We start from the raw sequence: 27,652 nt of genomic DNA on the forward strand, positions 1-27,652 counted from the left end.
GCGCTATAAGAAATACAAAATTGTGCATAAATTACTCACAAAAAAAAATCGTTTTGTAAATAGAAAGTAATCTATACTTGTCAAATAAAAGGGCTTTAGGAACGATACAAGGCAATGTATTTTCCATATGTATAATGAAATTGGATACTGTAAAGTATTGCTAGTTAAGTGATCAAGCTCTTGGAAGCCTCCCAATTTATTTTTCATGATTAAGCCAATGTTTGTAACTGAAAGCATAGAAGTTAGACTGTTTAAGCTAGATGATCCTAAAAGTACCTAAGAATATGGTATGACTTAAAACTTTTTATAATAAATAGAAAGCAATGCTATATGTGCAGGTGAACGAATTTAACAGACTTCGAGTACATTGGTAATAAATATCCCTGAAAATACCCCTTAAAAGTAACAAGTGCTTGCTTGCTAATAAAAAGATGTGACGTAATTATAACTTTAGCGTTTCAGTTTGTAAACAATGCTCGAAACGTATATATGCGTATTCATTCTCAAATGTGCATGAATTTTGTTGTACGACCTGCAAAGACAGTCTGGATCATCGATCTAAGAATAAAATTTGTGAATTCCAAAATGTAAGTCAATATATTTTATTATTAAAATCTCTATTCTAGAAGGAAAAGCGTATTGGTGTCTCAAATTATGTAATGCAATGAAATGAAATGTGGAGAATAAAGGATACAAAAGGTATATTTTTAATGTTTTCAATCCGAATGTTATATTATAGGTAAAAATATACAAAATGATCCTTCCAATATCATTATCAAGTAAGGAAAACCCGAAAATACGGCCACAAAAAGCATTATAATGCAACATCACATTTTGATTGGATAACGTCTAATTCTCATGCCATCTATTGGAAATTGATGCTATGAAAATGTTCATTTAGCCGATTTTCAACTTAGATGCAAAAACGGTTGCTGAATAACGTTGTATATAATTAGGAGATAACTGTATTGTATAATTTTAAATTGGTGATTTGATGGTCGCAAATACCCGTTTACCGTCTCCGCTAACGCGTCGCCAGTAAACTTGAGGGCATACGATACAGTTTTGATCCCGTATTTACAGTTTGATGAAAATTTCTATATACATGTAGGCTATTTTTTGCCTGATTAAATGAAATATGTAATAAAAAATATACCTTCATGTGCTACCTTTTGAGTTAAATGAGGTCGAAATTTTGTATATTTCCTCAAAATTCGGATTTGTGGTCGTATTTTTACTTTCGAAAGAAAGACATAACTTTTTTGTTTTAAAAGATAAACACAAATTGTTTTTTGTTAAATAATTTGTAATTTCTGTATATTATAAGTATCCTAAAAATTTATGCTTTTTTTTAAAACAGAAATAACTCATATTTATCAAATGGTCATGAATTGAGAAAAAAAAACGTATTTTTTTCCTGTAGCCTATATTTATCAAATTAATTTTTTTTTGACTATATACAGTTTTATAAAATTTGGTCCGAATTATCTCCCTGCAAAATAAAACAAAATGTCGTTTTGAAAAATAGGGGTCCATGCACTCTTTTCAAATTAAATCAGTTTGAACAGAGACATATAATACAAAAATATATTGTATTATATGTCTCTGGTTTGAATGATAAAAATCAGTTGAAAAATGCATCTTTCCCCGATATGTCACAGTTTGACGTCGCGAAAATAATATTTTACGTTGCAACGTCATTACCTTCCCTGTTACTGTATCGTATGCCCTTAATTTGCGACCATGCATCAGATCACCAATTGATGCCGTCGTAGCTTTTAAAAAATACAATACCGTTATCTCCTAGTTATATATACAACGTTATGATCAGTAACCCCAGGTGAAAATCGCCTAAAATGTCGCCAAATGAGATTCGGAGATGACAACAATTCTTATGAAAATATATTAGTTTTCGAAAATAAATAACCAAAAACTTAAAATTACTGAACTTAATTATGTCAACAACTTCTTGATGCGTGTCCGTTATCGGATTGACCACAACATTTGGCGGAAAATGCAAATTGACGGTAACTGGTAACTGACGGTAACTGGTCGTCGACCATTACACTGTACCAAGATAAATAATTACTCAATTGGTGCAATATTCACAGAGATATTTTGTTATCTCATCAAAACCGTTGATTTAAGGCAAAATCGTTTTATTATTTTATTTTTTTTCACCCCACAAAAAATCAAAAAAAAAATCGAAATTAGTTACAGAAACTTTAAACTTAAACATTCTTTCATTGGATAATTTAACATTTTGTTTTATGATATTTGATGATAAATAATTTTCTTTCTTACAAAACCAAACTAACGAAAGGTGACGAGATCGAATTAACAAGAATTATTTTTTACTTTTACAGTGTACCGGAAATCAATATGAATTGTGGGCAACGCGGACTTTTCAAAACAAAAATATTAGCGTAAACTATAGATCAACCAAAAAGAGAACTGAAATGTCAACACAGCAATATATTCAAACAAAAAAGGAACTAATGATGCATCTAGAAGCAGAACGCCTGAAATCATTTGAAAATTGGCCTTTCGATGAGTCATGTAGATGCACACCGGCAAAGGTTTTTCCATTTTTCTTAAATTTTTGTTAAAAATCAAATCAAAATTTAATGATGAAACATACCTGTAATCAAAGTACATGTACAGCACTGAATGTGAATCCTACTTTTTTAAAGCACAACACTGAAGGTGAAACCTTTAATCTAAGCGCAACACTGAATATGACATAGAATATGAAACTGACAGGTCTGAAAATATAATATTACATATGAATGTGTAACTTTCTTGTAATCAAAATACAAAAAAAATAATTTGAAACCTACATGTTCCTCTTATTGGAGCACAACACTGTCTTAAGTTTAGTTTTCGATGTTAACAAAAAACAGTCTTATCATGTCTATTAAAAGCTATATTTTTGGTGGAAAAAGACTTCCAAGTCTTCAGAAGGCCTATGGTGCCAGCTGTAAAATCATTGAACCGTTACCACCTCCGTATGCCGCATCTTTTCTGTGTATTACAATTTCATAACAACTTCCGATTCTTGACACTGATTTTTACACATGATTAAGCATCTGAATTATTTAATTTGTAAATTAGGATTGAAAAACAATCACTTAGTATCGTAAATATATAATTTTTTTATTGTACCCTTTTATATATTTAAATTATTAGATTTCATCTCATCTACATGAACATTATTTGTTTACTTGTAACCAGATGTTTTTAATGTAGATATTTGTAGTAAGCATGCGTGAATTTGGTATTGGGATGACTCACCCTGTTTACATGTACATGTTCGCCCTTGTTCTGTTCGTCCTGAGTTCTTTCCACCATATAGTACGTTTGCCCTGTGTTCCCTCGTTACTCTTGTCAAGGACGTTTTATAATATGTCCTTGCATATATTAAAAATTATTAATATTAAGGGTATTGTTCAGCCAATCAAATTCAATGTTTCTCATGATCAAATTAATAGGCCAATCGAAAACGTTTCATCTACATAGCTCCGCTATGTCGTCACTTGAAAAGGGTACTTCGACCCATCACTCAAGTATAGTTTTAACTTTTGACGTCCTCCAACATGACAATAAACTTCTATATTTACAAACAATGGTTCCAAAATTGTGCTAAAAATTTATATACAGGTGCAGGTTAAAAACATTTTCTACCAGTATCGACTGTCTGTGTTGCTAGCCACTACAGAGGAGCTTGGTGAGTTTGGTCTTGAATTCCTCACTGCTCTCGATCTCTAATAGTTCATCTGGTAGTTTATTCCAGTCTCTGATGGTCCTAGGGAAAAAGCTGTATTTGTAGATATCTTTGTTTGGCCTGATTTGTACATATCTTTTAGTGTTCGGTTGGTGGAGTCTCGACGTTCTTCTTGGTTTTATAATGTGCGTTGGAATAGGTATAGCAACTCTTTCATGGATGGCTTTATGAAAGAGTGTTATACGTGCTACTTTTCTTCTTATTTCTAGTGGTGTTAGATTTAATTCTTCTAGAAGAGTTGTTACTGTTCCAGGCTCCCTTGAATAATTGCTTTTGATGAAGCGTGCTGCACGGCGTTGGACCATCTCAATCTGATAAATATGTTTTTGTAGGTGAGGGTCCCATGCGCTGCAAGCGTATTCAAGGTGCGGTCGGACAAGGGCAAGATAGGCTTGTTTTTTAACTGCCTCTGGACATGATCCAACATTTCTTCGTATGAAGCCTAGTGCTTTATTTCCTTTGGTGACAACTTTGTTAACTTGTTTGTCCCATGACATGGTGTTGGTGAGTTCAGCTCCTAGGTATGGGTTTGATGCAACTGATTCCAGGATATGACCATTGATGTTGTAGTTGAAGTTAATGGTTTTCCTTTTTTTGGTTATTGTAAGGACATAGCATTTTGAAGGATTGAATATCATTTGCCAAATTTTTGTCCATTTTACCATTTTGTCGAGATCTTCTTGTAGATGTTTGCAGTCATCCTTTGACGAGATTGCTAGGTAGAGTAGGCTATCATCTGCAAACAGGCGAATTTTTGATGTTATGTCATTCCCGATGTCGTTTATGTATAGGAGAAACAGCAATGGTCCTAACACTGTTCCCTGTGGTACGCCAGATGTTACTTTAGCAGTACTTGATCTTTCTCCTTCCAGTGTGACTTGTTGTTCTCTTTGTGTCAGCCAAGCTTCTAACCATGCAAGTATGTTTCCATCGATACCATATGATGCTAGTTTCTTCAACAATCGCTGGTGTGGTACTGTGTCGAATGCTTTACTAAAGTCTAATATTAGCATATCTACCTGTTGGTTATTGTCCAGATTTCTAGTTATATCCTCTGCTGTTATGACTAGTTGTGACTCACACGATCTTTTGCTTCTGAAGCCATGCTGGAAGTCCACAAGTATATTATACTTCTCAAGATGGTTCATTATGTGTTTAAATATAATATGTTCCATTATTTTACATGGAACTGATGTCAAGGATACTGGTCGATAGTTGACTGGTTGACTCTTATCCCCTTTCTTGAATAGTGCGATGACATTTGCAATAAGCCAGTCTTGTGGTACGCTTTGATCTTTTAGTGTTTTGGTGAAGATTAACTGTAAGTATGGTGATATTGACTCTGCACACTCTTTCAATATTCTGCACGATATATTGTCTGGACCATTTGCCTTGCTTGGGTTCACTCCCTTTAATAGTTTGATTAACCCTTCTGTACTAATGTGTAGACTTGGTATTTTTGATGTTTCATTTTCAGTTATCTTAGGGAAGCTTTGAAAGTCTTCAATCGTGAACACTGATTGAAATTGTGCATTAAGTGCTTCTGCTTTTCCTTTGCTGTTGTCTAATATTTCTCCATTAACTTTGAGTGTTGATACTCCCACTGTTTCTCTCTTTTTAGATTTGATGTATTTCCAGTATTTTTTCCCTATTCTGTATTGGTCTTGTGTGTTTGTTGAAGCTTCTGATGTTGATGGACTTACTTCTAACATATCAAATATATACTTCTTATGTGATATATCAAGTTCTGTCTTTACTGCTTTTCTATATTGCTTGAATTTATCCCAGTGCTCTTTAGTTTGGTATTTCTTTGCAACTTTATATAGTCGTTCTTTTTTACGTATCATCTTCTTGATGTGTTGGTTCACCCAAGGTAGGTTAAATCTCAATGTCAGATTTTTGGATGGTATATGTAGGTCCATTGCTTGAAAAAGGTGAGTTTTAAATAGAGTCCAGTACTCTTCGATGTTCATTTCTGTTATCTTCTCCTTGAAATTTTCATATTTGCTGTTCAAATATTCTTGAACTTTTTCCATATTTCCCTTCTTATATTGATAGACTTTTCTGGGCTTGTTCTTAATTACCTTTGGTCTTGCATTGACAGTTGTAATTATCATCTGATGATCACTCATTCCATCAGTAATGCTCATTTTCTGTACCAGATTTTCATTAGTTGTGAGAACAAGATCTAGAATGTTCTTTTCCCTGGTTGGTTCTGTGACACATTGTTGCAAGCAGTGTTCCTCAACAATGTCTAATGCTAGTTTGTTTATTTCGTTGGAATAGTTATGGCTTGATTTGATGGTGTATCTGTCACCAAGGTCCACTCCAGAGCACTGTTAGATAAGGGGGAGCTAACTCGTATGTGCTGGAACCAAGGGACAGGGGGTCAGTCTATCACTAGACTTAATGTTCTGATAGGCATAGCTAAAACGCAAGGAAGGTTTTCATAATTTAATTAACGATAACGATTTAAATGAATGATAACAAATCAATCAATAAACAATGCCAAATAATAATAAACTTATTAAAGTACAAAGTATCAATTAAAATAACAAATCCAAAGTAAAACTATTTCTCCTTAAAATGTAAAATATAAAATAAATGCCAAAATTACTAAATCATAAAATGTACTTAATCTCAATTCAAAATATAAAAGTCTCAAAATAAAAGTTTCTCAAAAGTATTTCCAAAGTTAAATTATGAGTCAGAGATAAATTTTGTCTCACACTACACAGTCAACTGGTAGACTGGTAGACAGTCTTATAGGTCCAGTATAATGACATGAGTAGTGTGAGGTTACGCTTCCGAAACACTGACTGTTTAAATATTTACTAAAAATAAAAGGTGAGTCAAAAATACATTTTTGTCTAAACACTACAAAGTCAACTGGGAGACTGATCGACAGTCCTACAGACCCAGTACAATAGACTTTAGTAGTGAAAGGTTAGGTTTCCGAAAGGTGACTGATTTTCCTAAATTTCACAACGCTATTTATATTAAAACCAAATATAAATCAATATGACTCGATGTAAATATTACTCTCATTAACAAAAAAATAGACATTAATTAACAAAGCCTAATCCTATAATGTTTTGATAAAAATGTAAACTTTCAAAGTCACATATGCTACTTACAATTAATATTTCAAAATAAAGTGCTTTGAGCAAACTGTGACATTTCGAGTACTAATGCCACATCATAGGTAAAATCAATTAAACAAATTAATTACAATTTTTACAAAATACAAACATAAAATTTTCTTTCTTAAAATAAAACATAATTTTTATCCAAAATAACACTTGCACAAATTTAAGCCAAATAACACACCATGACATATTCCCCCCTACTCTTATATGTTTGTCCCCAAACATGATATATATATTCACATATTAACACCTAAAATATCTCAATACACTCTGTACAAACTATATATAATCTGGTGCCAGAAAAAATTGTATGTACAATAATTGTTTGCTAGCTAGCTTCTCCCAACCTTTATTCCTTGTATAAGGAAATTTTAACAGATGAATAATAAAACAACATTAAAGTAATCTAAAATCCAAATTGATGTAGTGAAAAGAACCAACAGGCGTGCACTCCTACTAATTCCTAGAACCACAAAAAAAATAAAGATAGAAACTGATTGTTTTTTCTAAATCCTACTGTCTTGGAAGGTTGCTATGGTAACATGATAAGCACCATCATGATATTCACTAATGTCTAAACAATCTGAGTTGGTAATGTTAAAGTTCTGTTCTTGTAGTCTGTTTTCGTGTTTTCGCTTTGTTGTTTCATAAAAAGTTTAATCCTTTAGATAAGCTCTAGCAAGTAATGTTCAAAATTATGCATTTCTGGTAGGATGTCCAAAAGAAAGTTGAAGCACTATATTTCCGATTATTGCATACACATATCCACGGACACTTATTGCATCCTTGATCGTTGATCTCTGTGTATCGCTGTAGTGGTGTTTAGACGATGTAATTGGTGTTGACTGATACAGCTTAAAGATGCTTCACTGTCAACTAAACATCTCACTTGATGGTCCTCTAGTCCAATTTACACAAAGTTCCTCTCCATGGTTGTAGTAAACTGGAAACTTGTTGTTCCTGGTATTAAACTGGATAGCCTGGCACATCTGTCTTTTTGGCAGCACCATCCTTTAGAAATTCTCTTTCTCCCCATGATGATGTTTCTATTCCAATTACCAAACTGAAACTAAAAGTAATTTTTGTCAGTATATTGTTTATGTTATATTCTCTCGACTAAGAGTCAAATTTCCAGATCATATAAAATTATTTGCACAAGTACAGTTTCTCATGAACTGAATGTTAACTTCTGTAAAGTTTTTGCACAAACAAATATTTATTTAAAGTAAACAGATTCACACCAAGAATCAACATACATCTATACTTTTCACTTAAAAGTTATTAAAGTGTAATATAATAGGCAAGATGTACTTATCTTTTAGTTAAGTGTTGTCAAATCTGCAACTTGTCTCTCCTGTTACTGGTTCTCTCTTCCTCTCACTGTTTCTCCTGCTGTTGTCTCAATTTTGAAATTTAAACTTTAAATAATTTTGAATGAATTTTGCCAACCTACATTCTAGCTATGCAGTTTCAGAATCTCATTTGTATCATGCCCGGGTCAATCCACCATATCTGTCACCAAGGTCCACTCCAGAGCACTGTTAGATAAGGGGGAGCTAACTCGTATGTGCTGGAACCAAGGGACAGGGGGTCAGTCTATCACTAGACTTAATGTTCTGATAGGCATAGCTAAAACGCAAGGAAGGTTTTCATAATTTAATTAACGATAACGATTTAAATGAATGATAACAAATCAATCAATAAACAATGCCAAATAATAATAAACTTATTAAAGTACAAAGTATCAATTAAAATAACAAATCCAAAGTAAAACTATTTCTCCTTAAAATGTAAAATATAAAATAAATGCCAAAATTACTAAATCATAAAATGTACTTAATCTCAATTCAAAATATAAAAGTCTCAAAATAAAAGTTTCTCAAAAGTATTTCCAAAGTTAAATTATGAGTCAGAGATAAATTTTGTCTCACACTACACAGTCAACTGGTAGACTGGTAGACAGTCTTATAGGTCCAGTATAATGACATGAGTAGTGTGAGGTTACGCTTCCGAAACACTGACTGTTTAAATATTTACTAAAAATAAAAGGTGAGTCAAAAATACATTTTTGTCTAAACACTACAAAGTCAACTGGGAGACTGATCGACAGTCCTACAGACCCAGTACAATAGACTTTAGTAGTGAAAGGTTAGGTTTCCGAAAGGTGACTGATTTTCCTAAATTTCACAACGCTATTTATATTAAAACCAAATATAAATCAATATGACTCGATGTAAATATTACTCTCATTAACAAAAAAATAGACATTAATTAACAAAGCCTAATCCTATAATGTTTTGATAAAAATGTAAACTTTCAAAGTCACATATGCTACTTACAATTAATATTTCAAAATAAAGTGCTTTGAGCAAACTGTGACATTTCGAGTACTAATGCCACATCATAGGTAAAATCAATTAAACAAATTAATTACAATTTTTACAAAATACAAACATAAAATTTTCTTTCTTAAAATAAAACATAATTTTTATCCAAAATAACACTTGCACAAATTTAAGCCAAATAACACACCATGACATATCCTCCATTTGAGTCTTCTTCATCCCAATCAATATCTGGTAAATTGAAGTCTCCAGTAAGTATTATGTTAGGCAGAGTATTATTATGCGTTAATCTACTAATTGAAGTATTCAAGTTCTGTAATGGTGTACATGTAGGATCATTATCTGGTTTTCTCTGAAGATTATTCTAACATGCTAGATTTTGAACTTGTGTTGTTTTCATCTAGTTGTAAAATTGTGAACATGGCAAGTGAGTTTTCATCTGCAAGGAGGTTCTTACACAGCTTAAGGATAAAAGCATGGCTGATTGACAAAATTCAATGATGCAGTACTACCATATCTGTATCCAATGAATTTCTGCCAATATAGGCACACCTCCGTTATATGGAGTAAAACAATAAAAGTAGTTCCACCACCGCAATAGCATGAATAGTATAGAATATTAATCCATCAATATATTTACACTATGAGCACTATGTACACAGTTCACAGTTCAAATTACGATATTTATTTATCCTTTTATATGTAAAAGATAAAAATTGTCTGTATACTATTAAAATAGGAATATAATAATTCTATTTATTAAAATTTAGCCTAGGCGATCTGCAAAAACCCTATTTGACCTTTCTAACTGACTTTAAAGTTCATCTTCCTCCTACTACTTATCAAGTCCATTTTTGAAAGTATTTCATATCTCTTATTGTGTAAATTATATATTAATTGTCTACACAGAGGTTCAATTCTACAGCTTATATCATTTTCTGACTCAACACTGCCAGCATAGTGGAATGGATTAATAATTAGTTGCATAATGTCTAGCTGAATATTAGAATGTTGCAAAGCAAGAAGCTCACTACTTTTACATATAATGTTTTTCAATATTGGTGTACGAATTTGATCTAGTGCTCTACAACACAGCAAAAAGTGTGATAAAGATTCTTCTGCCTGGTCACATAATTTACAAGTTGGATCAACGTTGTTTTGATTGTAAGCTGCTCTATTCGTCTGTAGAATGTAGGATCCAGTTGCAATTTTTATTCTTATTGGGATTCTGTTAATGTCTCTTTGATTAGCACTATTCGCTAAAGCCAAAGGATGAATTTTCCCAACTTTAAATGATGATGTTGGGATGTATTTCAAGCTGGAGTAATACATTATTTCTTCATTAATTCTTGTCGTCCAATATTTATGTACTGCTGTTGTAGTCATGTTCTTCCATTTTCCTTTTGACATTTCATTATTAAGTAGTGTTAATGGGTTTTCTAGATTATACTTGATACAGATCTTTTTCATATCTATAAACCAGCTGTTACTGTCAAAGCTCTTAATCTGTAGTTGTCTTTCTGCTAGCCTCCACTCAGATGAGTTTTTATTTGCTCTTGCAATATTTCCAAACATTGAAAGGATTTTTAAATGTATTTCTGCTTCAATTGGTAATAAACCAGATATTAAGTACACAGCAGGATCAGCAACATTAATATTTAGCGAAAGAATCTGCTTAAGTAATTTTTTGTATTGGATCTGTAAATTGTCAAGAATTTTGCCTTTTGGTATCACAATTTCAAGCCCATATGTAAGTATTGGAAGAATATAGGTTCTCAACATTGCAATTGATGTTTCGGGATCAAGACCATTCTCCCCATGCAGACCAGTTCCCATTAGACTGTAGATAGCTCTTCTGGTTTTTTTCAAATTTTCTTCAACAGTTGTTTGTGCAGAATTGTTTTGAGATCTCGTTATTCCAATATGTGAAGCTTTGTCTACTACTGGCATTACAGTATCGTTCAATTTCCAAAATCCTAAATTAGTTTCCATAGATTTAGCTTTGCTTTTTACAGGTAAAATTACGCTTTTTGAAGGTTGTAGATGGTATCCTTCGCGCTTACTGAAATCGACGGCAAAATCTACCATTGTTTGTATATCCAATGGGTTACAGGCAAGAAGTGCAACATCGTCTGCACAGGTCGGTGCACAGCAATTAATGTTTCCAATTTTTCCACCTAGTCCAGAGTCGCATAGAAAATTCAAAAGAGGATTTATATAAAGTTTGTATAAGTCGGCACTGAGAGTTCCGCCTTGCCGAACACCTTGTTCTATTTTAAAGTAATCTTCTGAAAAGCTATTGTCCCATTTGATAATGAAACTGCATTTTGGTATAGATTGTCTATCAATAAGATTGATTGATTGGAAAAACCATATTGATGAAGTCTTTTAATTAAGTTTGCATGAACCACGACATCGAAGGCAGATTTTGCATCCAGAAGGCCTATATATGTTGGGCGTTTAAGATCTTTATTCTCCCTTTCAAATTCTTCTACTATAAGTTCACAAAGTAATGGTGATGAATTTTCTGTGAAACCTCTTTGTAAAGGATTTTGACATATTATTATTTTACAGTTCTCTCTAATTTTTAGTATCTTCTCGATTACTTTTGAGAATGTTGGTGTTACAGTAATTCCTCTGTAGTTTTTCGCATTTTTACAGTCGCCTTTATTTTTAAATACCGGAAAGAGGGTTCCAATTTTGAGTGAATCAGGAATAAAATGTTTTTCAAAAGACTTGTTGATTAAAGTTTGTAAATATGTTAAAAGGTTGACACCTCCATGGATAATATTTTCAGCTGTAATGCCATAGAAATCTGCTGCTTTATTTCGGTTCAAACTGTTTATAGCTTTTAGAATTTCTTCCTGTGTTACATCAACATGTATAAATTGCTCACTGCAGAGTTCAATGATGTTTTTATATTCCTTTTCTGTAGTCTTTAAATAATTTGAATCAAAATTTTCATCAAGAGTGTTTTCTGCTAATTGTCCAAAATGTATTTTCCAACCCTCCATTATTTGCTCTGGCGTGTTATAAATGTTGTCTTCTACATTAAGCTCATCTATACGTCTGGATAATTTTACCATAAAGATAATAAATAGTAGTTTTTCACTAATTTTTTGACATAATACTTGTTGTAACAACATATGTTATTTTTGTATTCAATTAAATCATTTAAAGCACAATGTACTATTCTTTTTTTTCACGAAGACCAACAAACAGGTTGGGACCCCCTACCCTCCCCCATTATGAGTGGTGTCCCTTAAATGAGGGACTGTCCCGAAAACAAGGGGTCATTTTACTGTTGAAAAAAATAAAAAAAAATTTTTAAAGATTTTTAACTCAAAAGTGGGAAAATTCATTGGGCCAGGATTTTTTAATTTGTTGGTTTACGGATCCGCCGACCTGATTTTGCCTATTTCCAGAATAAAAATAAAATTGACTTTTCATGCTTTTTCATTCCCGCCGACCCTAGCAAATGCATTATCCCTGAAAAATAAATAAATTATCCTTTTTTTATAAAATGAAATGCATTAATCACTAACAGAATTGATAACACTTTCTGTTGTGAAAAAATGAAACTTCCAGTTTACGTTTCTAAAAATAGATAAATCAATTATTAATGACCTTGACATGTCGTTTGGACAAATATTTTTGTTGAACGAAACCCGTGTTTAAAACCAATTACACAATAAGTTCGTTTTTCTTATTTGTCAACAGTCCATAAGATGCATCTTCTCATAGAAATAGACTTGTCCAAATGTGGACAGGTGGAAGTTCAGGACATCAAGTTAAAGTACTGAATATTAACAGATCATTTAAAATTTTCTTGTTTCATAGATAATAAATTCTTTTCGTCCATTTGGATAAAAACGGGAATGCGTGACAACAGATTAACCCGATATTCTCGTTTTTTCTAGTGGACGAATCTATTACGTTTTTGACGCGTGTGTTGAAAATTATTTTCTTACCACGCTTTTACAGTTATTTCTTTATCAGTTTTCGTTCTTGAAGATCATTTTTCACCAAGTTTTCTGGAATTGATTAAGAGCTATGTGAATTTGTCTTCCTTTATGAAATTTAATTACGTCTTTGTCCGTGCACCCCCTTTTTTACGGGAAATTATTAGGCAATGTCATGCAATTTTTATTACAACTGAGCAATAATATTTCATTAAACTAAAATTTAAGAAATGATGACAAAATAGGATAACAAACATATTATTAGAAAGGTGAAATATATATTTATTTTGCATATCAGTCTTCTGTCTTGAAAGATATTATTTTATTTTTTTCCCGACCGACCGACCCGACTTTTTCATGGAGAAAATCCGTAAACCAACAAATTAAAAAACCGTGGCCTTATACATTGTATTTGGAACAACTTTTCTAAATGAGGGGTCAAATTAATAAAAAAGATATAAGTTCAGAATCATCACAAAAATCTTTTGACATGTTTTGACCATTAAACATGTTAAATACTTGATAGATGCATAGTTCTTGCGGAAAAGTTTCATCAAATAATATGAATATAAAGGTGCTCATTTTTACAGTGGGTTGTAATGTTCTTCCAATGAGGGTTTTCCCTCATTTGGAGTGTTGTTCCCAACCTGTTCAAGGTCCATCTTTGTGAATAGTTCAAATTTGGAAATTTCAACAAGCATTTAATTTCCCTGCACAAGAAAATTAATCCTGGTCTGCTAGCTACATGTTCATCTTTTCTACTGATTTAATAACTAGAATCATACAAACAGACTTAAGAAAAAGGCATGTGAGCTCATCATATACATGTTAATTAAATATGACACTTTTTCTTGACAATCCAGATCGTGCAAAATACTTAAAAATCGCTAAAAATTGTAACCTTTAAAATTGTTGTCACACACTAAAAAACCCATGGGAACTTTCAAAAGTTGGCAAGTATGTAACAAGTCTTACTATTTTTATGCCCCATTTATGGGCATTATGTTTTCTGGTCTGTCTGTCCGTCCTGCCTCAAGCTAAAGTTTATGGTCGAGTTAGTTTTTGATGAAGTTGTAAGTTCAATCAACTTGAAACTTGGTACACATGTGTTCCTTATGATATGATCTTTCTTATTTTACTGCCAAATTAAAGATTTTACCTAATTTTCACGGTCCACTGAACATAGAAAATGATTGTACGGATGGGAAATCCATGTACTTATGACACATTCTTGTTTGAAGAAAAATAATAAGTCATAACGATAATGGAACAAAGCAGGCTTTGTTAGTGCCAATAGTGGGGCTGCTTTTATAGTAATTCAAGTGACCTTTTATTCACCTTCTTCCACCTCAGAGCAATGAGCTGTTTTATTATTGTTTTAAGACTTGATATTAATTTCTTTTTTCAGTTAGCAAAAGCTGGGTTTTATAGTTGTGCAACAGAAAATGAACCAGATGCTGTACAATGTTTTATGTGTTTTAAAGAATTAGATGGCTGGGAACCAGAAGACGATCCATGGTGAATATGATTACATAAATGAATCAAGATAAAATTTTCCTCAAACATTACACAAAGCAGTCTTCACGCTCAACCACTAACCAAGCAGCCCAGGCTTGTAAAATAGTTGTTGGGTCTGTACAAATCATTTCTACAGGCCAACAGATTCTAACTAAAATTTTCAAAAAACATTGAGCTCTGGCCCGTAGATTTTAAAATTAATTGTAAAGACTGACAAAGTACACATACATAACTATGTGGCACCTGGAAAATAAAACACAATAAGATTTAAACTTCATGTACTGGACTATACAGTTGCATAAATAATTTGCAAGAGTATATACATTGTTAAGATAAAAACATCTGTAAATATTACACACTCATCAACATGATCAAATACTATTGTAATAAATCTGTTCTTATTTGCAATTTGAAAAAAATTGGGTCATTTAAAAAAAAAGCTTAATTTCATGCACACATGGCAGCAATGTTCAACTCCAATCTTCCTTGACTAAGACTGTCTGTTTTCTTCCTGAAGGTCTTTGTCCTATCTAAAAACTTCTACTTTCTCAAATATTTTACATACTTGCCAACTGTCATTAATATTCAGTAGCGGATCCAGAAATTTTTATAAGTGAGGGTTCATTGACTGCCTAAGAGAGAGCCTGCTATATAACAAACCCAATTTTTTCCACTAAAAGGGGGGGGGCAGGCCCCCTGGACCCCTGTAAATTCACCTCTGTTTTTTGTGGAGGTTTTCCCCCTGGTGTTGTGAAAAAATGAAAGCTTCCAGGTTACGTTTCTAAAAATAGACAAATCAATTATAACTGACCTTGAAATGTCGTTTGAGCAAATTTTGCAGAAGGAAACCTGTGTTTAAAACCAATTAAACAATAAGTTTGTTTCCCTTATTTGTCATCAGTCCGTATGATGCATCAACTCATATTAATATTAGACTTGTCCAAATGTGGACAGGTTGAAGACATCAAGTTAAAGTACTGAATATTAACAAATCATTTGGAATTTTCTTGTTTCATAGATTATAAAAAAAATATTGTCATTTGGATAAAAAAAAAAGGGAATGCATGACAACAGATTAACCTGACATTCTTGTTTTTCAAGTGGACGAGTCTATTACGTTTTTAACATGTGTTCGTACAACGTCTTTACATTTTTTCTTTCATCAGTTTTCTTGCTTGAAGATAATTATTCAACAAGTTTTCTGGAATTGATTAAGGGCTACGCGAATCTGTTTTTCTTAATTGTGAAATGACAATTTAATTTCGTCTTTGTCCGTGCAACCCCCCTTTTTTCTGGGAAATTATTAGATAATGTCATGCGATGTTTTTGACAGCTGAGCAATAATATCATCGAACTAAAATTTAAGAAACGATGACAAAATAGCATAATAAACATAATGTTAGCAAAGTGATATACATGTATATATTTAGTTTGCTTATTTTTCTGTCTTGAAAGATATTTTTTTTCTTTTTTTCCCGACCGACCGACCCGACTTTTTCATGGGGAAAATCCGTAAACCAACAAATTAAAAAACCATGGCCTAAATCAAGGGTATAAGATTGTAATAGAAGCTAATAAACATCATTAAAATAAATTTTAAGGCGCCTTTAAAGGTTTGGTAGGACTGAGAGCCACCTTGCACATAAAACCCCTATGGGCATTTTGAAATGTTGGCAGGTATGCAAAATAAAAAAAAGACTGTCATGAAACAGCCAAAATTGTTGAAAGAGGCTTGAAAGACAAATCATGACCAAGCAATCCTGTCAACAAACACATGTTGTACCTTCAAATTGGCTTCAATATATATTTTCTTAAAGGTGTGCTTTTCTTAATTATTGACATGATGTACAAAAAAATGTATATGATTTTCAAACATGAATGTTAACATATGCAGTACATTTTCTATTTGATATATATTCTACTTAAGAATTGAATGCTCTTTTTTGTAAATTTATTGGGGTGTAAAAGCGTTGACCGAAGTACATTTTGTATGAAGCGCGGAAGCGCTTCATACTTAAAATGTGCGCACGGTCAACGCTTTTACAACCCTATAAAGTTACAAAAAAAAGCATTCAATACTTATAATTACATTTTTACCTATAGGATTATGAAAACACGCCTTTTATCAAGTTTTTATTTCATTTCCCTGTGCACTTTATTGTGGGACCTCGTGTCATCATGAATGAGAAGTTTTATTGAGTGAAACAACTGCTTACGGAATAACACATGATGTGCAGTTAGCCAATCAGAATAACGTATTGTAATGAAACATACATCTAATGTAATTATATGTATATGTATTTTCAGGCAAGAACATAAGAATCACTCGCCCTCCTGTCCTTTCCTACAACTGACACAACCTTTAGAGAGTATGACATGTGAACAAGTATTAAAGCTGGAGATGACGAGAAATAAAAATAAATCAGTAAGTACTACAGAGAGGATACTGTAAACATGGAAAATATTTATTTGTACATGGGTACATGTTAATTCAGAAACTATTGTGTGCTTTTGTTATTGTGATTTTGAATGAATGACCAAAATGTGAGAATAATTATTTGGATTTCAGGAAAACCTGTCTATAAATGTGTGTGTCAAAACAAATCAGAATGCTTGATCTTATGATTGTGATACTCTCCCATCTGCAGTATTGGAAATATTTGTAAATTTGCAATTATGTCGCACGCATAAAAAATGTGTGAAAAATGCCGTAAGAGAATGGGTTGTGAAAAGCAATAATAGTGATATGAAGAGTGAATTTATGGTTGCAATTTGCAAAATTAAACATATAACCAAGCTATCTAACATGTTTAAATACTTGATTTTCAGGTAATGGTTTCCTCATATGAACCATCTTAAAGAGTTGAGCATCACAAAACCTTGAACAAATATACAAATTCATAAAAAAAAAAAATGAAATGAGTCTGGCCTCATCACACAAGAAAAAAAGTAGCTTGTTTATATCCCTACGGTTCCTGGGTTTGTAAGAGCATTAAAGAGTTGTTTGTGTTGCCATAGATTTTCAGTAAAGTTTTAATTGATTATCAATTATCAAACTTCATTAATGAAAGTAATCTCGCATACACATATACATGTATCCCTGAGGTATTAACTTATCACTATTAGGCTATCAGGGAAAGATCACTTCTTGGAGTTCTCCCTAAATTTCTGATGTGTGGTGAACTTTGTGATAATATGCCCTGTGTATAATTAAGAAAACAAGTGACCATACCAGGGTTCGATTTAATGATGTTCGCTTGTCATGTTTTGGGATTTTGTCAGATTTTCGGAATCCTCTGGTTTTATCCATTTGAATGCCTTAAAAAAAATTGCCCATTGCCCCCCACTTTTTATTTTATAAATCTTTTACATGTATGATAATAAGCCATCTGTAAAAGTCTTATAACATCCTTGTTATTTTTTAATAGTTTTTGAGAGCTTAAACTTGTCAATGAAAAAGCTATGAAAAATCAAGAGAGAACATTTTCCTGCCAAAATTTCAACGGCTATTATCTCTAAAACAAGCGCATTGACCTACATGTATATATATTTTTGCTTGTTTTGTTCCTTTATTAATCCTCTATTTATATATACTAGTGTTAGGAAAAGCTTGTTATTTTGAAACTGAGTATCGAACTTCCTTAAGACACATTAACACATCATTGACCCATGACATGATTTTCAGTCGGGACTACTGTTTTATGAATCTGAGCATCTTGATTTCTTTTTCTAGTTTGTCATCATTAACATTATCCTGCTGCTGTAAAAAAGAATTATAAGTCATGCTTCTTGTCACTATTTTTATACCAGAAATACTTTTTTTCATTATTCGTCAGTATTTTTGTGCAATAGTATTGAATTTTAATCTTCTTTTTTTTTCAGAAAAAGATACTTGATAAAACTCTAAATGAATTTATGGACACAGTATCAGGGGTGCGTGATGAGATGAAGAAGTTAGCGGGATAAAATTCATCACAATTACAAAAGTACAAGCAGTAAAATGAAGAAAATATTCTGTAGAAGAGAATGCATGAAAGAGAGAGACTTTGCAATACAGATTTATGATAAATCTGCCAAATGTATGGACATATATTTATTAAAACTTTTTTTACATTAAATGTTGGGGATTTTAATTTCATCAGTCCAACACCATGTCTTAAAGTCAGAAAATATTTTAAGGTTTCAGTAATTTTACTATAAACTGAATTAGATTTTCAAATTTGCATTTTTTGGGTGCTTCCTTTGAGATTGAAGAATTGGCGATCCTACTTGTTGTTTGTCTTGTTTGTGATAAATGTGGAAGAATGTCAGGTTTTGGGATGCTGAGCAGTGATTGACTTTGTTTATATTAAAGTAGCAAATTTTAATCACTTTTTTGTTTTTTAACAGCCAGTTTGTGAGTTGAGTCATTCAAGTTAGTCCAAGGTTGCTCTAGCTTTGGTCAACCTTTTCAGGTCTTGCTTTGGCTGTATCCGTAGGACATAAGAGCTAAACACATGGACATTGTTTGCTTGCCAAGACAATTTAGATCAGGCAACAGTTTAAATCACAGTTTTTCAATTCAATTTTAGTTGCCGACCGTGCGAGGGCTGAAAAGCCAGTCAAGGTCATTAAACACTTCCATTTGTTGAATTTTAGCTATAGATATTCTGAAGAGAAAAAAAATTCAGGTTAATAAAGTTAGAAACTTTCACAATAAAAAAATAATCAATTGTAGCTCTTCAATAAAATTTTTAACTTTTTTTTGTTGCCTTATTTTAGTGAAAATTATTGTCCATATGTAGAGAAAAAATTGAATAATTCAAAATCACCAGCAAATATGATATGAATAATTGACTCTTTCTATGAGTTTTTGCCCTTCTACAATTATCTCTGGTTGTCTCAAAATTTTCTGATGAGTGGATGTTTTCTCGTGGTCACAAACTTTGTTCCATATAAAAATTGCCTTAATGCATGTATAAAATTTCAACCCTATAAAATTCTACCATCATATATGATTATTGGTTTGTTCTGGCTTAAGATGAAAGTTGCAAAATGCCAGACAGGAATTAGAATCTGGTGGCAGTGTAGATAATTTGTATTAAGCTTTATGTTTCAGAGGGTAGGAGACTTGGAAGCTTCATAATAAGTATACATATGCCTTATGTTATGAAGTTTCCGTCTGTCATATAAAACCTGTTGTTCTTAGCCTCATTCTGAGGGTTCAGCGATCAGCGACTGCTTGAATTTTTCTGTCATGTGAATACTTCACTCATTGTAAGTAATAATAATATTTGGTAGATTGGTTTTTATTGCAAGGTGTACATGTCCCTCTAACGGGTTTCACTTGACCTTGACACGGCTTCATGGATCTGTGATCAAAGTTCAATTTACTTGGTTAGGTCCGTTTCTCAGATACTGTAAGTAGTTCAACTACATTCGGTGTATGGAATGACTGTAACGTTTTCTTGTCAGTCTTGTAGTTTTCATCAGAATTATCCCTTATTTTCACAGTTGATTGGTCAATGTTATTTTTTTTGTGTTTTTGACTGTTTTTCTAATAGTCAACTATATTTAGTGTCAGGAATTATTATACAGTAAACATTTCAGTCTGGTAGGTTTCATCTGACCTCAAACTTATTTTTCTGGTTAATTGGTTAATGTTAAGTGTATCTGTTTTGGTCTGTTTTCATTATACTTCTCGTTTACAATGTGTGAACTAATTTAGTTGGTGTACCGAATTGCTAGGTGTATACATGTCTTGTCTGGTAAGTATCATTTGTCTACATAGATATAGGAAGAGGTGGTGTGAGTGCCAATGAGACAACTCTTTATCCAAATAACAATTTAAAAAAAGGTAAACCATTATAGGTCAATGTACGGCCTTCAAACACGGAGCCTTGGCTCACACCAAACAGCATGTTCATGGTTCATTGGTCAATGTTAAGTTTAAGTAGTGGTTTCATTTTCTAAGATATTTTAAACTGTATGTCAACTATATTTGGTTAATGGAATGATTATAAGGTGAACTTGTCTGTCTGGTAGGGTTCAGCTGTACTTAACCTTATTTTCATGGTTCATTGGTCTATATTAAGTTTTTCTAGTAAATTCAGTTTTTTGAATACTTTAAGTTATAGGTCAACTTTATTTCATTTATAAAATGATTTTAAATTGCACATATCCGACAGAGTTCATCACACTGTGACCACATTTTCATGGTCTATTGGTCAAGATTACGTTTCCATTATTTGGTATGTTTTTGTATGCTACAAGCAATGTGTTAACTATATTATATATTTTATAGATTGACTGTAAGGCAAACATGTCTGTCTGATCTTTCCTTATTGATTATTTTAAGATTATGCGATACTTGTAGTGAAACTTTATCTTTAATGTATAAACATAAAACCAATCAAGATTAGTAAAGCAGGCGAGACATTTCAACCTGGGCACTGTTGTCTGAATATTCATTGGAAAGTATTTCATGAATATATATCAGTCGATTTTTAAAAATTTTTGTAATGAATGTTATACCGCAAAGGTATGTTTAGTAGGCTGAACGGCATGAAAGGCGGACAAATCAAATTGCCAACTTGAAAAAAGGTAAACGGATAGAAGCATAATTCACTTTGCATCAGGCCATCTACAGATCTTTGTTGGAAAGATTTTTAACTTTTCAAAGAGAATAATACTCTCCGTATACCGCTTATAAGATTCAATGTCTCTTTTACGGATAATGGAATGGTATGTATACATCCAGCACAAGTAGACGGTAGTTCCTCTTAATTTATTGATTTAGTCCAAGTGAGAACTGTTACTATTTGGGTTCACATGGCATGGTAATGGTAATGGTAAAAAGAAATGCGTCTTAAAGGCAACCAACCCCGCCCACAAAATACTGCACAGAAACGTATTGATCAACATGTAAACTCAGCAAAAACATCTTAGACGCAATTACATGCGTGTTTGCGTAGCTACCATTTGATTTTAGAGGGGAGCTAAGGTGAAATTAAAAAAAAAGTGGGTAGCACAGGAGTTTGGAGTAACAAAAAGACAGGATGAGCAACTTGACAAAAAAAAAAGTATATCTGGTTGACAATTTAAGTAAAAAAAGTCAGGAAAAATAATTAAAATAAGACAGGACCAAATATATATATATATAAAAAATAAAAAAGGCAGGACATAGATTACAACTTAAACAAGAATGTGTCCATAGTACACGGATGCCCCACTCGCGCTATCATTTTCTATGTTTAGTGGACCGTGAAATTTGTGTAAAAACTCTAATTTGGCATTTAAATTAGAAAGATCGTATCATAGGGAACATGTACTAAGTTTCAGGTTGATTTGACTACCTTGACCAAAAACTTTTAACATGAAGCGGGACAGACGGACGGACCAACAGACGGACGCACAGACCAGAAAACATAATGCCCCACTACTATCGTAGGTGGGGCATACAAAATGCAGACAACTTTTTTCATCCTAGCCCTCCCCTTAGAAAAATCAAAATGGTAGCTCCCAAACAGAATATATTTGTAATCTATGAACATTTTGTTAAGCCCATATTAAACTATAAAAAGAAATTACCTAAACTATGAATATTTTATAAGAATTATGATATGATATTTTCAAAATATGAAAGTTCTTATGATGTTGTTACATTGTTAATTTTGTAATTTACTAAAATATGTATAATGAAAAATGTATAAATGCAATGTCGACTTTGTCGCTTAAACAATAACCAAAAAGTTTATAGTATTAATTGTAGTCCCCAATCGGACCGAAGCTGTAACTATTTCGTTCGAAAAGTGTTATATACCCATTAGAGGCGATATGTAAAAAATGTTGGAGGTCCGAATGAAATCGGTGCACAATCATAATATCTTTTCAGAAACATACACATATACATACAATTCAAGGGTCAGTCTCAACACTGTGTAAAAATACCGTTATTTTAATAGTAACATTAAATTGCTAAAACGCTTTAACATGTACGTTCAAAAATATACCCCACTTAAATTTGACCGTGAGACACGATTTTAAATTGAATACACAACTAATTATAGTATAAATACGTTATAATCAGCCAACTTTACTTTAATACACATAGAATTTATATATACAAATGATCGATACAATGTTATTATTGAACCTCTAAGTCAACAAACACAACACATTTAAATTTAATATTTAGGAAATGTCGGTGTTCTTTTTAATTTGTATGTTTTGAATAGCTTCACAGAAATTGTCCCGTCACCAATGCATTCATCTGATTCAGGTAAGCGTTTGTAAAAACTAAGATTATTTATTGTTTTTGAATTATTACATTATACATACACGATATTCTACGTAATATTATATCATATAAGTTTAAAAGTTCATAGATCACACAGATTTAAACAGATAAAGAGACTAAAGTTAGATCATTTTTTTGTATGTCAAATTAATTTTACCAAAATTAATAGATTTCCTTTTTCATATGCAAAAATTGTAATATCAAATAATGATTAAGTTAAGAAATGGATCTGGGACCTAAGCCTAAACAAGTCCGAATTTTCAAGCTCACCGTTACACGAGATATGTTCTTTAACATACAGCTATTTTATTTGCCCAAACAGGAATACATTCAGGATATGAATTATGTTTCGACAATGACTATTTAAAGTAGTTATTGTGCAGTCTTTAAAGTTTATTCATATAAGAATATTCTATTTTATTGGCTATAAATCAGATATACCTTTAAATGTACGTATGTACTATAGTTATATAATATTTTGCAGTCAATAAAAGTAAAAAAAGTCTTTGAAATAATTCACAATCAAGAATGTATACATAAGGGTAGTAATATTTCTATCTTAGAAAAATACAACACAGGTTTGACACTAAGAATGTAAATGAATGGATATGTTGGATTTACCACCTCAGTAAGACAGCAACCCAAAGGATATACCACCTGAGTAAGACAGCAACCCAAATGACACTAAACACAAAATGACATTCAGAACGTAAAGAAGGATAGTTATATCTTTCATAGGAAACATTGACTGTTCATCAGGTTACACAAACATCAGCCTACATCTTAGAATTTTTATTTTAGAATAAAAAAAATAATAGAAAAAAATATGATCATAAGATATTAATTCAAACATTGTATTTAACTTAGAAAAATGTGAAATGGAATCGACACCAGTATTTGGGGATGAGGCGTTCTGTATGATATGTCCATTTTGCCGTCATGAGATTATAACAGCCATATCTTACAATGCTGGAACTTTGTGCTGGTTTTTATGTGGGCTAATGATATTTTTGGGGTAAGTATATTTTTTTTATGTCTTAGTGCTGCTGCGGACGGATATGTTAAAAATAGTAATAAGAACACACAAAAATCACTTGTAGAAAGAAATCGACCCCTTTGTCAACGCTGACCTTCTTTCGAATATATAGAAACACAGAGGAAGGTATAAATAGTAGATCATATTTCACTAGTATAGGCGGTACAGAGGGAAGCCCGCCCCCCCCCCTTTTCGTGGGAAAAAATTGGTTGATTATATAGGGAATCACTGAAGCATGACTGGAGCGGCCCACCCTAAGGTCAGTCAGCGGGCTACCTCTTATGAAAAGTTCTTGATCCGCCACTGACTAGTCAAGATATTTCATGCTTATTGGGATACCTTGTCTGAATTGGCTTTTTGCATAATTATCTAGTACAATTTGAAACATAGTAATCTGTCATGTAAAAGTAAAACAACCCGTTTGTTGTTATCACAATGAAACCCCTACCATAACACAGGGCAGTGGTGTAACAGTACAATCTAAGAACAAAATATTGAAACCAGTTGAAAATATGTTTAAATCAGCGGATTAAAAAGTCAGATATTGAAACCAACGAAAAACGTATATAACAGAGTAAAAGATGGTCTAAAAGCATTTTAATTAAAACAACTCGAAAAAGACTTAATCGTTTACTCAAACATAGTGCAGTTGTCCTAAAAACATATTTCAATATAATTATTGGCTGTTCCTTTGTTACACAATCATGGTGAGGTTGTACTGATTATGAGTATATTTGCTCATACGAAATATTCAATCGAAAATGTGATGTATAATGCACCAAAGCATACGGAAGAACTAATATATTCTAAAAAATATTAATTATTTTGAACAATAGTGTACATCACTTTTTGGATGTTATTTCTTCATTGTCAGAATAGACAAACTACTTAAGAATTGAATGCTTCTTTTTGTAACTTCATTGGGGTGTAAAAGCGTTGACCGAAGTACATTTTGTATGAAGCGTGGAAGCGCTTTATTCTAAAAAAGTGCGCACGGTCAACGCTTTTACAACCCTATGAAGTTACAAAAAGAAGCATTCAATACTTATAATTACATTTTTAAGCTATGATCATGAAAACACGAATTTTATATTTTTTTTTATTTAATTCACCTGTGCACTTTATTGTCGGACCACGTGTTATCATGAATGAAAAGTTTTATTAAGTAGTGCAATTGTTTAAGGAATAACACGTGATGTACAGTTAGCCAATCAGAATAAAGTATTCTAATGGAACATACATCTAATGTAATTATTAGTATATATGTTTAACAAAACAACAGACGCCTTTTTTAGAAGAATATCCTTATGATTGTTATTAATTAATTGATTAATTGTTTCAGATCTCCATCATAAATGAGTATAACACTTTTTTCTTATATCTCTAATTGACACCAGAAAATATGGAGATCTGAAACAATAAATCGATTAATTAATAACAATCGTAAGGATATTTTTGTATTTTCTTTCAATGCAATTATATACCAGAGGGATTTAGTAACTTATAAATCTTTTCATCAGTCAAATATATCACACACACGTATTGTATAAACAGAAGCTAATACTATGATATTTTTTTCAGTTTGTGGTTAGGTTGCTGTTTGGTACCATTCTATGTGAACGCTGTTAAAGATTGTGTCCATTCTTGTCCAAATTGTTGGCAAATCCTTGGTCGGTTCAATCGACTGTAACATTATCGATGCAGAACTTTGAGTTTCGACAGATCCTTCAAAAATGACAATGATCGACCGAAGACAGAATCATGTGTTAGTTTACTCTAACATCTTACGCTGAACCCTTTGTGCATGGTAAAGGGCACAATAAGGACTATAAGGACTGAAAAACTTGTTTTTGATAATTTTTCGAACATGCATAATTATTCAAATAACGCAGTGGTAAACCAGGTCCTTGCGCTGTTTATGAAGATTTGTACAGGATTTACAATAAAAAAAAAGAATATCAGATCAAGATCACTGAAAATGGACAAGAACAAACTTAAAGAATAGAGGAAATAAGGCCAAACAACTCAAGAATAGAAACAAAACAAGGCTATCTAGATAGTGAAAATAGAGAAAAACGACATAAGTTTTTTTTTTTTTTTACATATTTAAAGATTTTCCATTCTAGACACTCGTTTATGTTGAAAACGTTTTGAAAAAAAGAGAATGTAAAGTTAAAGAAACTAGGAGGTAAATGTTTCTGTTTCAAAGAAATAATATCAAACTCATTTTTTGGTATTTTCTAGGACATTCGGATTTAAAAAAATAAACAAAAGATCAACAAATGAATAAGGTACCGAGGATTTGATGAATGTTACATTGAAAACTGATTCCAATGCGCCAAAAAAAAAAAAAACCCCAAAAAACTATAACGATCGGACACGAAACCTTAGTTTGGAATATTTAATTTTCAATACTGTGACTCTTTAACTTCGTAATTAGTTTAGTCTTCTAACTGTTTGTATTGTGTCGAAATTGAAGTGTTCTATGTAGACACAGCACGCGTCTACTAGTAATAAACCTGGTATTTTAATCATATATGATTGAGTTTATTGATTTACCAGTTGTTGCTTGCTTAATCTCGAGTACCAAACATTTCACGCATATTCAGAACGATATCTCATTAACGATTGATACAATATAAGTAGGTTGGTTCTGCAAGACAGACCGACCGGGATGAAGGACGAGAAATCTGGGCTGCCATTGGTGTATAATGGAAATGAGAAGACTTTTTGCTTTGCAACAGGTAAAATGTGGACAGCTCAGATTAGTGTCGCCAGGGTTGTGTAATGTGTTCAAAGTGTGAGTCCTACCCTACGCGAGGCATCGAGATTACCCTTTTATTCCAATAACTTGGCTGTGTATTTCTACATCTCGCTTAAGCCAACATATATAGACACCCATTATTTCACTGCCAGACGAGAGAAGTCCGAGGATAGTCACATTTCTGTCCCCTTAAGATATCACCTGACAAAGTGTTTATAAAGAAAACTATATATACACTAGGAACGACTAGTAAAAAGTATAATTACTCATTTTTTGATTTTGCTCTGTTTAATGGAATGTACAAATTAGCTTTAAAACGTAAGTCATGAAAAAGATTGTTGACTGTACTGATATTCAACAGTTCAAGTAAACTGGAATAAACAAACTTGTTTTATTGTTTTATTTTAGGTGTGAACATCACTCTATTTTATTAAAATATTTTATCCGTTTACACCTTTTAAATTCTCTTGTCGAGTAGACGTAAAAGCCTTTTCAATACCTTGGGGTAATGTTTCAACTGATCTATACAAATAAGACATACACATAAATCTTATCACCTGCCTTTGATAAAATTTAAAATACAATAGCCACCTCAATAACAAAGTTGATTTTACAATATGGGAAATGAGGATTTACAAGAAAATATGACGACACTGATATATTTAGCCAAATCACTTGCTTGCAGTATATAGTATATACATAAAAATTGAGAAAGGAAATGGGGAATGTGTCAAAGCGACAACAATCCGGCCATAGAGTAGACAACAGCCACCAATGGGTCTTCAATGTAGCAAGAAACTCCTGCACCCGGAGGCG

The 27,652-nt window shown here is 32.3% G+C and overlaps 1 protein-coding gene and 1 long non-coding RNA gene across 3 annotated transcripts; both read left to right on the forward strand.

Annotated features, from left to right (window-relative positions):
- The first annotated feature begins 2,373 nt into the window (after positions 1 to 2,373).
- LOC139488476 (baculoviral IAP repeat-containing protein 5-like) lies at positions 2,374 to 18,876 on the forward strand. The gene is made up of 4 exons (XM_071274102.1): positions 2,374 to 2,579; positions 14,649 to 14,758; positions 17,066 to 17,183; positions 18,641 to 18,876. The coding sequence occupies exons 1-4, from the start codon at positions 2,460 to 2,462 to the stop codon at positions 18,722 to 18,724; spliced, it is 432 nt and encodes a 143-aa protein (XP_071130203.1). The 5' UTR covers positions 2,374 to 2,459; the 3' UTR covers positions 18,725 to 18,876.
- A 3,992-nt stretch (positions 18,877 to 22,868) lies between these two features.
- On the forward strand, positions 22,869 to 27,221 carry LOC139488477 (uncharacterized). Of its 2 annotated transcripts, none has more exons than XR_011656010.1 (3): positions 22,869 to 23,018; positions 23,904 to 24,051; positions 25,654 to 27,221. It is a non-coding gene; the product is annotated as an uncharacterized lncRNA (long non-coding RNA). The 2 variants fall into 2 exon arrangements; XR_011656011.1 differs by lacking the exon at positions 22,869 to 23,018 and adding an exon at positions 23,337 to 23,485.
- The last annotated feature ends 431 nt before the right edge of the window (positions 27,222 to 27,652 follow it).

This window comes from Mytilus edulis, chromosome 9, assembly GCF_963676685.1.
Source record: "Mytilus edulis chromosome 9, xbMytEdul2.2, whole genome shotgun sequence".
Lineage (NCBI taxonomy): Eukaryota > Metazoa > Mollusca > Bivalvia > Mytilida > Mytilidae > Mytilus > Mytilus edulis.

Coding starts and splice junctions, on each gene's coding strand:
- LOC139488476 (XM_071274102.1), top strand. CDS start 2,460: ATGTCAACACAGCAATATATTCAAACAAAAAAGGAACTAATGATGCAT. Junction 2,580..14,648: donor GTAGATGCACACCGGCAAAG/GTTTTTCCATTT, acceptor TTCTTTTTTCAG/TTAGCAAAAGCTGGGTTTTA. Junction 14,759..17,065: donor GAACCAGAAGACGATCCATG/GTGAATATGATT, acceptor ATGTATTTTCAG/GCAAGAACATAAGAATCACT.